At 34.0% G+C, this 13306-nt stretch overlaps 1 protein-coding gene across 2 annotated transcripts in view; it reads left to right on the top strand.

Moving 5' to 3' along the window:
* GABRG1 (gamma-aminobutyric acid type A receptor subunit gamma1) overlaps positions 1–13306 on the top strand; it is a 69652-nt gene that overhangs the window by 52890 nt on the left and 3456 nt on the right. Inside the window, exons 6-8 of one of the 2 annotated variants that reach the window (XM_063108012.1) lie at positions 2074–2211; positions 2341–2493; positions 7452–7540. In XM_063108012.1, coding sequence (XP_062964082.1) covers positions 2074–2211; positions 2341–2493; positions 7452–7540 — 380 coding nt within the window. Of the gene's footprint in view, positions 1–2073; positions 2212–2340; positions 2494–7328; positions 7541–13306 lie in introns of both variants that reach the window. The other variant, XM_063108011.1, reaches the window with a different exon arrangement.

Here is a 13306-nt window from a genome sequence, read left to right as displayed (position 1 = left end):
TAAAAGTCAATATCATGAGACTCAGAGCGGCTACATATCTAGCTAACTGTGTTTATCTGTGCCCACACATCTACACTGTATTGCCTCTACAATAAAAATAAAAAAAGGAACTATGGAAAAGCAAGATGATTAGAGCCCTAGAGAGCAACAGAAAGAAATGAAGAAAAGGAAAGAGAAAAGAGATTCTTAAATAGGTCAGCAGAGATAACAGCTATTTCAGTTACATGGCTGATAAGGGATCCTGGTTCAAAATGATATTCTATTATGGAAATTTTAAAAGTTGATTAGCGAATTCTGTTTCTGTAAAGTTGAAGCCAGAAAGGTAGGTTTGCAACCAATTGTAACCTGAGGACATTTACAAAACAAGATTAACTTCAAGCTTTGGTTTTGACAGCCTTGTGGAGTGGAAGTCTTATAGAACATGAGACTTCTACATAAAGCTGGTATACAAAAGTCTGGACACTTAGAGTCACACGAAGAAGTGTTCTCTACACACACACACACACACACACACACACACACACACAAAACCACTAAGGGCTAAAAGGAAACGTGCTTCTGAAATCAGCACATCAGGGTAAAATACTTGTTCTTGAGAGTATCTAATCACAAACCTACCCTCAAATGGATTTTTAGCCCAAATTTCCTTCACTTGGTTGGTCCAAAAAGCCTGTTGACATATGGCAGAAAGAAATAACATCCTTTTTGATAAAACACACCTTCATTCTAGACAGCCACAGAGTAGACAAAAAACATTTCAACACAAATAACTATCAAATGTTTAGTATTCAGAATACATAAAGAATTCATACAAAAAGACAGGGAAAAGAGAAAAATCCAATAAAATAATGTGTAATTGAACAAGCAGTTCCCCAGAGAAGAAACACAAGAATCTAATAAACATATGAATGTTTTATTAGTAATCAGGAAAATGTGAAATAAAATAAATTTCACTAACCAGTAAAAGATGAAGATTGTGCATATAAAGATTAATAAGAATATGGATCTATATGAATGTTCACACTGTCTGGTAAGAGAACATGTTGGCATACTCTCTATGGAAAAAATACTTGTGCTATCTCATAAAATTGAAATTATGTGTAACTCATGACCCAGCTATTCCATACCTAAGTATATATACCAGAGAAACCTTGCACACACACACATACACACACACACACACGTGTGTGTATATATATGTGTGTGTGTGTGTGTGTGTGTGTGTATGTGTGTGTGTGTGTAGTGTGTATATATATATATATATATATACACACACACATATGGGGGCATGTGCAATAACGTACAATAATGTTGTTAATGTACAATAATGTTACTAGCAGCAATGTTAATAATAACCACCAGGAAACATTACAAGTGTCTACAACAGTAAAATGGATAAATAAATTCTGGTACATTTTTATCATGGAACAAATTTAGCTACATACAATAGTATTATGACTATCAGAATATATTAGAAGATGCAAAATAATACATTAGGTATGACAACAATCAAATGAATTTGATAAAGAACCCAGCTACGCTGTATTTTTCAGAGATGCATATCAAAAATCTATAATAAAAAACAAGGGAATAATTATCTTGGAAATCAGGATAGTCATTACATCTAGATGGCAAGGGAGTTTTATGTTGGGGTAACACAGGGACTTTCCTGAATGCTAGCAAGTTTCTACTTCTTCATTTAAATGGACTACATGGCTTATCATTATTTAATCATTACATGATTATTCTTTAAACTGTACATATCTGTCTTGTGCAGTGTTTTCTATATTTGGCATATCCTATAATAAATATGAGGAAGAAAGGGCCGAGCCCGTGGCGCACTTGGTAGAGTGCTGCGCTGGCAGCGCGGCGACGCTCCCGCCGCGGGTTCGGATCCTATATAGGACTGACCGGCTGAGTGCCGGTCACAAAAAAACGACAAAAAAAAAAAAAAAAAAAAAAAAAATGAGGAAGAAAGTCCAAGAGTTTGTCTTTGGGTTATGTTGGTATTGCAATGGTAACATATTTGGATCTTGCTTATCTATATATTTTTTATTTTAATTTTTTTTCTAGATGGATACCCTAAAAATGAAATTGAATATAAGTGGAAAAAGCCCTCTGTAGAAGTGGCTGATCCTAAATACTGGAGATTATATCAGTTTGCATTTGTAGGGTTAAGGAACTCAACTGAAATCTCTCACACAATCTCTGGTAAGGAGAAAACACAATCAGTGAATGATGCTAGTGTTGAATGGCATTTGTATTTAAGTATATCGATTGGAATCTATACTTTTTTATATTTTATAGCTAAAATAAAACATATTTTTTTTCTTTTTCCAGGGGATTATATTATCATGACAATTTTTTTTGACCTGAGCAGACGAATGGGATATTTCACTATTCAGACCTACATCCCATGCATTCTGACAGTTGTTCTTTCTTGGGTGTCTTTTTGGATCAATAAAGATGCAGTCCCTGCAAGAACATCACTGGGTATGACATGTAATATTACGCTATACTGTCTTAGTATTTAAACAAAAACACATTTTATTGTGATAAAATTTTATAGGCGCATATATTATACATACACATATAATATTCCTCTAGATTATAATCAAGCAAAAGTTGACAGAAACTCTAGTACAATACCATGTTTAAAAGAATATGTAAAAAACAAATAGAAAATAGAATTGTGCAGAGCTTGAAATTTCAGAAAAATTTTTTTTTTTTCTGCTACTGGAGGTTAAGGGAAGCTTAGATACACAGCAAGAACTAGTATATGAAGGGCCAGTCCGTGGCTCACTTGGGAGAGTGTGTGGTGCTGATAACACCAAGGCTGTGGGTTCGGACCTCCATATAGGGATGGCTGGTTGGCTCACCTGGGACAGCGTGGTGCTGACAACACCAAGTCAAGGGTTTAAATCCCCTTACTGGTCAAAAAAAAAAAAAAGAAAAGAATTAGTATATGAAACTCATACAAAATCCCTGCATTTTGGTGAATATTTTCAATCACTTTTCATCAAGATTTTAGTTGCTAGTAAAATAGCGTATGTTTAGTCGGCTTTGAAATCCTCAGCTCTTATAATGTTGCTAAAGAACAGCCAGCTGTTCAAAAGGACTGGTAGCTTAAAAGGAACACGAAGCTCCCTGGCTTCAGTAATACCCAAAATGTGTCATTATTCTGTGAATATTTGAGAGTTGCCTGCACAATAGCATTGATTAAAAGGCTAATTTGTAATTCATACTTGATAAAATATACTTTTCTCTCTTTCTATAATAATCTATTGCAATAATCAAATCATACAAGAAAATATGTCTAATTCCCATACATTATTTTAAAAGGAAGTGATAACCTACATTCATGTGTTGATACACAAAAAAGTGTTAATCTATTGATTCATTCCCAAGATTAGTGTAAGACATAAATCACACTGTTGATAAGTACGCCTTAAAAAGCCTAAAAAAAGTTGAGAGCGTTTGTATTTTCAAGCAAAAAATGTTTTTATATAGTTTCTATGATAGCTGGTAAATAGTTCCATTTAATGAATTTATTAAAATGCAGATCACATAAAAGTAGCAACAGTACAGCTTAAGGCACCTAGCTCTATACTTGGATATGCAGTTTGCTTGGGAGTCTAAATGGAGGTGTTGGCAAAGCTAGTGGACAAAATCCTCTCATTTCTGGATTTTGTTTCCTTTAGCTATTTCAAATTATTTTACGTTTCAAGATGTATAAATCATTTTAGTTTCCTTGTATGCTACTATGAGTATAACTTAAACATTGTATTTTTGTTTTTTTTCCTCATATTTTTTTCCAAAGAGAATTTTAATGGATTATTTCTACCACTGGATTTGTATAAAAGCCGTGTGCTAGAGTGTCATGAAAGAAAAGCTAATTGTGGAATTGCAATTTTGTATGAATCATATTTTTTAAATATTAACATATCAATTGTAAAGACAAGTACAACCAAATATAACCTGAAGAATATCTCTTATAATTGTGAGCCCTATATATTTGGAGAATCAAGTTTCTTTAAAGTATACATACATGCATACACATATCACTAAAGGACAATTTCCTGAGCTCATTTTTCCAACATTACATTTTAACAAACCTTTATCAAATGATTTTTATAAAACAGACAGTGTTCTTAGTGCTGCAGTGTTATCAGTGAACAAAGTTATAATAAATGTTCATGTTCACGATGCTTATATTTATTTTACTGGGGAAAACAAGTAATGCCCAAATATAAAAAGCATATAATAAAATTTCAGTGAGTGATAGGGCTTTAAAGAAAAAGCAAAATAAATGGTTAGAGAATGATAGAGTATATGGATGGATATAGTGTTTGTTATTTTATATTGTAGAGTCGGGATAGATCTCTCTAAGGAGGTGGCCTTTGAGCAGTGGCCTAATGAATCATGTGGCCATCAAGGTAGTTAAGGCAGGCAGAACCACAAGTTCTGTAGTGGCATCTCCGTGCCATTCCAGATTCAGAAAGACAACTGTGGCTAGAGCTGACTGAATAGTGGTAAAAAATGAGATTGGAAAAGTGGCCAGTGGTTACATCATATAAATCTTCGTGGATCACTGTAAGGACTTTGAATTTTATTCCAAATGTGATGGGAGACAATTGTAGGTTCTTGAGCAGGGCGAGACATGGAGGGAATAGCAATGATATCTAATATATTTTTTTCTTAACTTCTTAATATCCCAAATGTTTTCTTATTATCATGGGCTCGGAGGTATTTTATAGGAAATCCACCATGTTCTTCTCAGGCTAACCGTTGTGATCATAATTACTAAACTGAAGAAATAAATGTCTGAAAGCTAAGCTCTACTGTAGTTTTCCTTTTCTTACGAAACAGAAATGTAATAGTATTTTAATAAAGTAAACTGTAATGAGATCATTGATAATAAAACCAAACCACACATTGGCTTTAACATATTCTAAGAAGGAATGGGACATTATTGTGGAAGCCAGGAATAGTTTCAGAAATCTACCTTTGTCTGATTATGGGAACATTGTGATTTAATAAGTTTTACCCCTAAAGAGTGTGGAAATTGAGGGAAAGGGGAGACTTGCATTCATTGAAGTTATTTAACACTTACTATATACAAAGCATTTTATATACAGTTGTGGTTTCAAAATAATTGAAGCAAAAACTGTCAGGAATAATAGGAGAAATAGACAGATCTGCAATCATAATTGGACATTTTTTTTAACAGCCCTTTCTCATTCATTGTTAGAAATACACAAAAAAATCAGTTAGGATGTAGCAAATCTGAATGAAATTGTGATTCATTGAATGATAATTATCATATGAATTACTTAACCTGATTGGTGTTTATGGAATACTACACCTAACTTCAGAATACACAATATTTTCCAGTGTATATGGAATATAAACCAAAATCTCAATAAGGTTAAAAGTACTAAGTTTTCCAGGGTGTAGTTTCTGACAAAAATGAAAGTTAAAAATTAATAAAAATAATATAAATAATTATGGCTTCACATATTTGGAAGTTTTTAAGTCATCTTTTATATAATCCCTGGGTCAAATAAGAATCAAAGAGAAATTAGAAAATATTTCAAACTGAATTTTATTAAAACGACATAGAAATATTTGTGGGATGCAGCTAAAGCACTGCTCAGAGGGTAACTATAGCTTTAAAATACTAATATTAGACAGGAAGAGGGACGTAAAATTAGTTAATGAAATCTACACTTTCAGAACAAATAAGTAAATTAGGTACCTTTTGAATATATTTACTACAAGTGCCAAGCAAGATATTATCATGTCAGTTTTTTAGATGAGAGGCACAGAATATTTGGGAAACTTCCTTGAAATCACAGAGTTAATAAGTGGAGAAGTCAGAGATTGAACCTAAACTAAATTTGCCATCATGATTCCAAACCCATCACAGCTATGTCATGTATAATTTTTTTTTTTAATCCTAAAAAATGATGAAAGTTAAAAGATGGGCATGTGAGAGGAATTGTCAGGGCATGTTTAAATGAAGACATGAGTGAAAGAGGTGGCTGCTGCCTTCACCATACTAGAGACTGTTGCTGCAACCCCATTCTACCTTTTTTTATTATTATTATAGATGTTGCCACTCTATAAATATCAGCCAAATTAAGAAGCGTTTAGCATTATATGTAGTTCTTTTAAAAGAGTAAATAGCTCCACTCATGGGACCATTTTTGCCTCTGTGATTTCAGGTACCTAAGATTAACAGTGGTAAGGACCACAAGAATGCCAGTGGGTAAAGGGAGACAGACACCTCCAAATACACACACAGGAGTGGGGCTCTAGGGGGTATCCTAATTATACATGCTGAATTCTTAAAAATATACTGGACTTTTAAAATATTTTAAAATTGACTTTTAAAATATTTCTTTTATATAATTATGCCTGTATTCTTTTTTTAACATGTTTTAATTGAAACATATTGATTATACATATTTATGGAGTACAGAGTTATATACCAATACGTGTATGCAATGTATGATGATCAAATCAGGGTTATTAGCATATTCATCGTTGCAAAACTTAATCATTTCTTTGCGATGTGAACATTTGATCTCCTCTCGTCTAAACTTTGAGATTAAAAAATAGGTTTAATTCAAGTTATCATATAAGAAAACGCTCTATTAGTTTGGATTCATTTTAATTGTGTATAGCAGAAAACCTCAAATCATTGTTGGTTCGATTAGATGGAAGAGTTTGTTGCTCGTGTGAAAGTCCAAAGGTAGGTAGTCCCAGGTGATATGATGCACTGCCCTATGTGGGATTCAGGTTTCTACCGTGCTGTGGGTAATTTTAATTTCCAAGTTATCTAATGGTCTCAGATGGTTGCTGGTGCTCTAGCTGCATTCCAACAGACTGCAATGTGGAGGAGGGAAAGAAAGGCACTCACTACTCTCTAATACCACCTTTTGGACACTGCTTACATTCTTGAATTAGTTCCTCTTGGCTAGATCTTAGCCTGTGGCCTCACACAGCTGTAGAGAAGGTGGCAAATAAAGTTTTTCTTCCAGGAAACCACAAACAATTAGTTATTCTATTACAGTGGAGGAAGGAAGGATGGGTATTGGGGGTCAACTTGCTGTCCACGGTAATTTAAATGATTAAAATTCACATAGACACAAAGAGTGAATTGAGCCTAATGTAGCTATGGTTACCAGTAATTCTTTGTGTAAATCATTAGTAATCACATCCTTTTGTTTTCACTGTTTATTTCTATTTACAGTGTTGCTAAATAGATAGAAGAATAAAAGTGGTCTGTTTTCATCTTTATTTCTTTTTTCCTCTCTCCACAGGTATCACTACAGTTCTGACTATGACAACTCTGAGTACAATTGCCAGAAAGTCTTTACCTAAGGTCTCTTATGTGACTGCAATGGATCTCTTTGTTTCTGTTTGTTTCATTTTTGTTTTTGCAGCCTTGATGGAATATGGAACCTTGCATTATTTTACCAGCAACAAAAAAGGAAAACCTACTATGGAAAGAAAGCTAAAAAACAAATCCTCGGTATGTTACAAAAAAAACCTCTAACCCCAACTTACATGGGAATACTGTTTTGAGTATTTGTGTTATATTTGCTTAGAGTGATGGGGATGCTGAAGGCATCATGACAAAAGATAAATAAAAATAAGGTGAAACTGGAGTACCTAATATTGCCTGCCAGGAAAAATGTATTTATACTTCCCTAGTATCCCCTGTTGGATCATCAGTGTAAATAATGGTTTCTTATGCTATGAAATTTTTCACAATTGGTACTTTTTTTGTACCTAAACATTATTTAAGATTTCTCTTTTATTCTATTTTTTGTGTTAGGATTTGGGTTTCTAACGATGTTACCCACAAAATTAATTTACTTTAAGAGATAAAGATTTATCTTTAATGTTAGCATCTAGCTGTGTTTGAAAGTCACAGCTGTAAATTTCTTGGTTTTTGTATATTTGTACTACCTTATTCTCCCTTCTCATTCAGATTATCTACTTCAACTTACACCGTATCAAATTTATGTATTAAAATTAATTCTACTGATTCTACTATGCTAAAGTATTGGATGATCGACTACTCTTTCTTTATATGAGCAATTATAAAAGCCTGAAAGTAATATCTAACACTTATTGAGTGTTCCAGACACTCCTCTGACCATTTTACATGCATGATTTCACTTACACTCAGAGCAACCCTGTAAGTACAAGTTCATTGATTTGTACAAGGACAGCCTTAGTAAGTGACAGATCCAAGACTCAGACCCAGATCTTTTTTGGTTCCAGAGCTCAAAGCTTGTAACTCTTTCTTTATACTGCCTGTTTTTGTTGGACTCAGAAAAGTAGACATTTATTCTCCAATATGAACAAAAAGATAACTTCATTGCTGACTCCAGTAATTTTTCTTCCAAGTAGATTTGTTCCAAAATACTAAAATAAATGAGAACTGTATAAAATAGCTATGCATGGGTGGCAAGCTTATAAGTCTACCATAGTGTGCATATAATGAACCATGAAGTTTTCCCTTCCCCTATTTTTTCATTAGCTTCTTTATAAAACGTTGCCATACTTTCATATTTTAATTTTCATGTTATATTTCAAAGGCCAAACCCTGATATATTTTGCTTTCAAAATCTCAAAATATTCCAAGAAATAAGAGCACATTGCTGGCAGTACAAATTTGAGAACTTGCATTGTAGAATTAGCTTGTGACTTTCTCAACTTGACATCATTTTAGCTTATCCATGGTACTTATTGTGGCCCCTGAATGGACAAATCATCAATGGGAAGTGATGTCAAATTTAATATCAAATGCTAAATTTTTAGGTAAAGAAAAATGAAGGGTTTTCATTGTTTTCCTTTAATCAAAGCCAAGCATCCTCTCTGGATTTCCCATTTCATCATTTACTATCCATAGTTATGATGAATTAATACCTTGAAATTTTTACTTCTATATATTTTGATTGCAAATGTTTAGGATAAAATTAACTAACATTAAAGTCAGTTAATGGACCATCTCCAATTACATTCCAAGGATATATAATGTAGGAACTATTATTATATTATGTAAAGACACACTTCCAAATAGTGGCTACTCTAGGGCTTTAGTCAATCAGTTTGACCCAGATCACGCACTCTCAACCACAGTTCCAGATGTTACTTTTTCAGGAGAGCTGAAACATTGGAGTGCAAACTTTAAAATTATGATGTCATTAAGTCCTTCATTCACTAACTGTTTATTAAGAACTTCCATATTCATGCACTGTTCTAGAATAGTTATTTAAGAAAAAAAATCTATATGTTGAGTCTTTAAAATTTAGCATCAAGCCCAGAATGCAAAATACTAAAGATGGAAAAACGCAGAATAAAATTTCAATGATAGCTTTGAAGCACTAAATGGCAAATAGCTACACTTAATTGACATGATAATTGACTACCAGAGTGCCAAAAGTATTTTTTTATAGCCATCCCAAAATGACGTTCTATAGTCTTTTTTTCTTCATTCAGTTCATGCTTTATGAGCTCTTTCAGTACTAAATAACATTATGAGTGAAAGAACAGGATCATTAATAAAATCTGACTGCCTGCCTGGTTCAGTGTTCAGCCAGATGCTTTTGCTAATCAGGTAAATCAGAGGGTACTTTCATTGAAAAATAGATAGCTCTGATTGCTGTTGTGTAAAATTCTCAATTTAAGGGCTTTGTGGAAACTGTTTCTTCTATTCCAAACAGGACAATCAAATGTGCAACCACGACCCAGAGACCTTGCAGCATTTTGGCATTATTCCTGTTTTAATTAGTTGTGATTTTCTACCCCCCCTTCCTCTTTCTTTTACTTTCCATTTCCCCATTTTCCTTAATACGCTCAAAATTCTGAGTAGTTTGAAGTTCAGCATTTCCCCCACCACCACCTTTTTTTCCCCCTAATTTTTTTTTATAGCAATAGTTGGGTGAGGATAGAGTCACTAAAAGGTCAACATGTCTATGGTTAAGCAAAACTAAAATCCCTCTTGACATCTCTTTGACTGCCTAACTGAGAATCCCAGAATACCCTGGCTTGTTTTCTTTAGGAAGAGATGATATTTGAACACAATAGATTTTAGCATCAATGAATCCTCTAAGAAAAACATAAATTAATAAGGATGCTTTCTACCTTACTCTCCACAGGAAATATTAGACTTTCTTTCTTTTCTTTCTTTCTGTCTGCATCTCTTTTTTCTTTTGTCTTTCTTTTTTATCTGTCTTTCAATCTTTCTGTCTCTTTCTTTCATCTTTCTTTCCTTACTTCTTTCCTTTTTCCCCCTCTCCTCCCTTCTTTTTTTCCTTTTTCCTCCATCCCTTCCTTCCTTTCTTCCCCTTTCCCCTATTTCCATATTTCTTTTTCTTTTTTTGTCATTGAATGTCAATGACATTTCAACTCGATTTGTGTTCCCATCCAATATATTATTTTTATCACCACTCAATAAGAATTGATTCAGGTGTATTTGTTTCAACATTTATTTTCAAGAAAATCTAAGAGTAGTTCATGTTGAAACTTGAACATTCAGCCCAGCCCATGGAAAATAAGAAACCACGTTATATCTACATCAGGGGCCTGGTGTACCCATTTAAGGATAGACCTTACTTATTTTTAGGCTCTCAATTCAGCTAAAATGTAAAATAAGAGAAATTTATTTCACCAACTATGGACAAGGCACTTTGGAGACAAAAAGAGATAAAATGTGCTCTTTGCTTTCAGGGATCTTTAAACCTAGGTGTGGAAAAATACATTAGAATTTCTAACATGAGATAATAAAGTACAATGTAAATGACAGTCTAATATAAAAATCAGAAGTAAACAAATAGGCTGTGAGGGAATTAACAATTAGATGAGTAGTTTATCATGTCTTTTTTTTTTTTTTTTTTTTGGACCGGTATGGGGATCGCAACCTTTGGCTTGGTGCTGTCCACACCACGCTCAGCCAGAGAGCACACTGGCCATCCCTATATAGAATCCGAACCCGCGGCCTCCGTCGCTACCAGCGCCACACTCTCTTGAGTGAGCCACGGGGCCAGCCCTATCATGTTTTTTAGTAGAATATTTTTTATATGAAAACATAAAATGTATTTTTATAAGAATAGTTTTGTATAAATAGACAGGTACCACCAAGTTCTACCTATGTGGCTTATGCCTAGCATCCAAGAAAGTCTGGAGAAACCATGTAATATGGTCTGTGAAGCACTGATTTTGTAGGCACATGGTGTTGGGAAGAGGCTTATGTCAATGTGGGTCATGGTGGAGTGGGGAGGCTTCCTTTCATTCTAAGTGTAAATAATTCATTCAAAAAGCTTGTAAACCAATTTTTGCAAAGAAAGTTTGGCAGAGAAAATTTCAGAGAATGTGTGACATCATTGAGGTAATTCTTTGAAGAGTAAGTTGCAATTTTCAGGAAAACTAATTAGGAAGAACATTTAAGACAGAAGGAACCATGTCAGCTGAGTTGAGGCTTACATATGAGAACACAAAGTAGACTAGTATATGTCCCAAGCTGTGTTGTCCAATGCAGTAGCCTCTATCCATGTATAGCTAGGTTGATTTAAATTAACTGAAATTAAATAAAATTTAAATTTCAGTATCTTAGTAGCACTAATCACATTTCAAGTGCTCAATATCTACATGTCACTAATGGCTGCCATATTGGACAGCACAGAACTCTTTATCACAGAGAGTTTTATTGGACAGCATTTGTCTAGAAAATAGGAAGCTTAGGAAAGAAAATAATGCATGTTGAGGATAGAAAAGTGGTTCATGGCAAGGTTGTGCAAAGTCTCCATTACCATGCTATGAATTTAGATTTCGTCTTGCCACATCACTGGTAAGTCATGAACATTTTTAAACAGAATGGCATATTTGTATCTATGAATTTGAAAGATAGTTAGAAATAGCATAGAGTGAGGCAGATGGATAAATTTGGATACTCTTGCAGTAGTTCAAGAAGTAATATATTTAGTGAGACAGGACTCAAAGTATCAGGGTAAACATAATGTGTAAGAAGGATTTTTTGGTCCCCAATCTCCACCCTGCTGTCCCTTCTTTGCAAAGACAGATCTTCTTTTCAGGCGGTGCATATCGATATGAATAAACACTTGCCTACCTTTCAGAGTACCAGAATAATGTAAAGCTGTGTCAATCCACAGTTTCACAAATTATAATGATTCTTTCATGTAATGGCATTTGGAAAAGCTCCCAGGAGGGACTATATGATAATGGTGAAATATGAAATACAGCAAGAAGACTACTTAAATCATTATAAGAAGTTAGTGGCTAGTGGGATACTTTCAAGTGTCAGAGTAACCGTTTATCATCAGTTGTGACAATGGTCATATGATACTCCTCTGGAGGGGTATAGATACCACCACAGATGGCTCTTTTTATACTTTAGCTTCTAAATAACACTCCTTCATATTTCTTCCTACTGAAAGCACCATAGGCTATGATAGCTGAAAGAGAACATATTAGTCGTTGAGGAAAACTCTTACTTAAAAAAACCCTAATTTTAAAAATAGCAATGCTTACTATTTTGGGGGACAGCAAGGGCTATACTTGAATAATTATAAGATGAGTAGTGTATTTGCACTTTAGATAGATAAGGATTGGAATGTATGCATTCTTCTGATTAATCTTCAATGGTTTTCAGGCCAGAAATCCTTGTGTCAATAATATTTAATTTTATTAATATTATATCAGGTCTTTGGCTATTTTTCTCAGCATGTAAAAAGTTTACTTCTTTTCACATTCATCATTAATTGAAGTGTGGAGTCTTTCAATTTATAAATTTGTTTTTTTGGGGGAGGGGAACAGCCAGAAACTGGAATATTGTCAATTTCTTTTTAAGATATAAACTTTATTTCTCAACATGCACTCCATCAAATTTGAGATACTTTTGTAAGCAGACATTCAGTCCATCCCTAAAGACCTAAGGGTTGTGGAAATTTAACCATATCCGTGCAGTCTTTTTTACATTATTCACTGAAGAAATATGGATGCCCTTTAAATACACACACACACACACACACACACACACACGTTATTGGTTATTAATATTCATGGGGTACAGAGCAAATTGTCACCACTCATGCCTAACATGTGATGGCCAGATCCATACTGGTAGCATGCTCATTACCACAAATTGTGATTATATCCCCTGTTCCCCACCCAATTATCCCCCCAATTATCCCTGATCCCCCTCCCCATCCACTTTTCCCCCACTCCACTTTGTATCCCTAAGTATGTTCACTCCCTGTACAAGTCCAAT

This window comes from Cynocephalus volans, chromosome 9, assembly GCF_027409185.1.
Source record: "Cynocephalus volans isolate mCynVol1 chromosome 9, mCynVol1.pri, whole genome shotgun sequence".
Classification (NCBI taxonomy): domain Eukaryota; kingdom Metazoa; phylum Chordata; class Mammalia; order Dermoptera; family Cynocephalidae; genus Cynocephalus; species Cynocephalus volans.
Note: the sequence above shows the minus strand (reverse complement) of the source record. Positions and strands in the feature narration are given on the sequence as shown.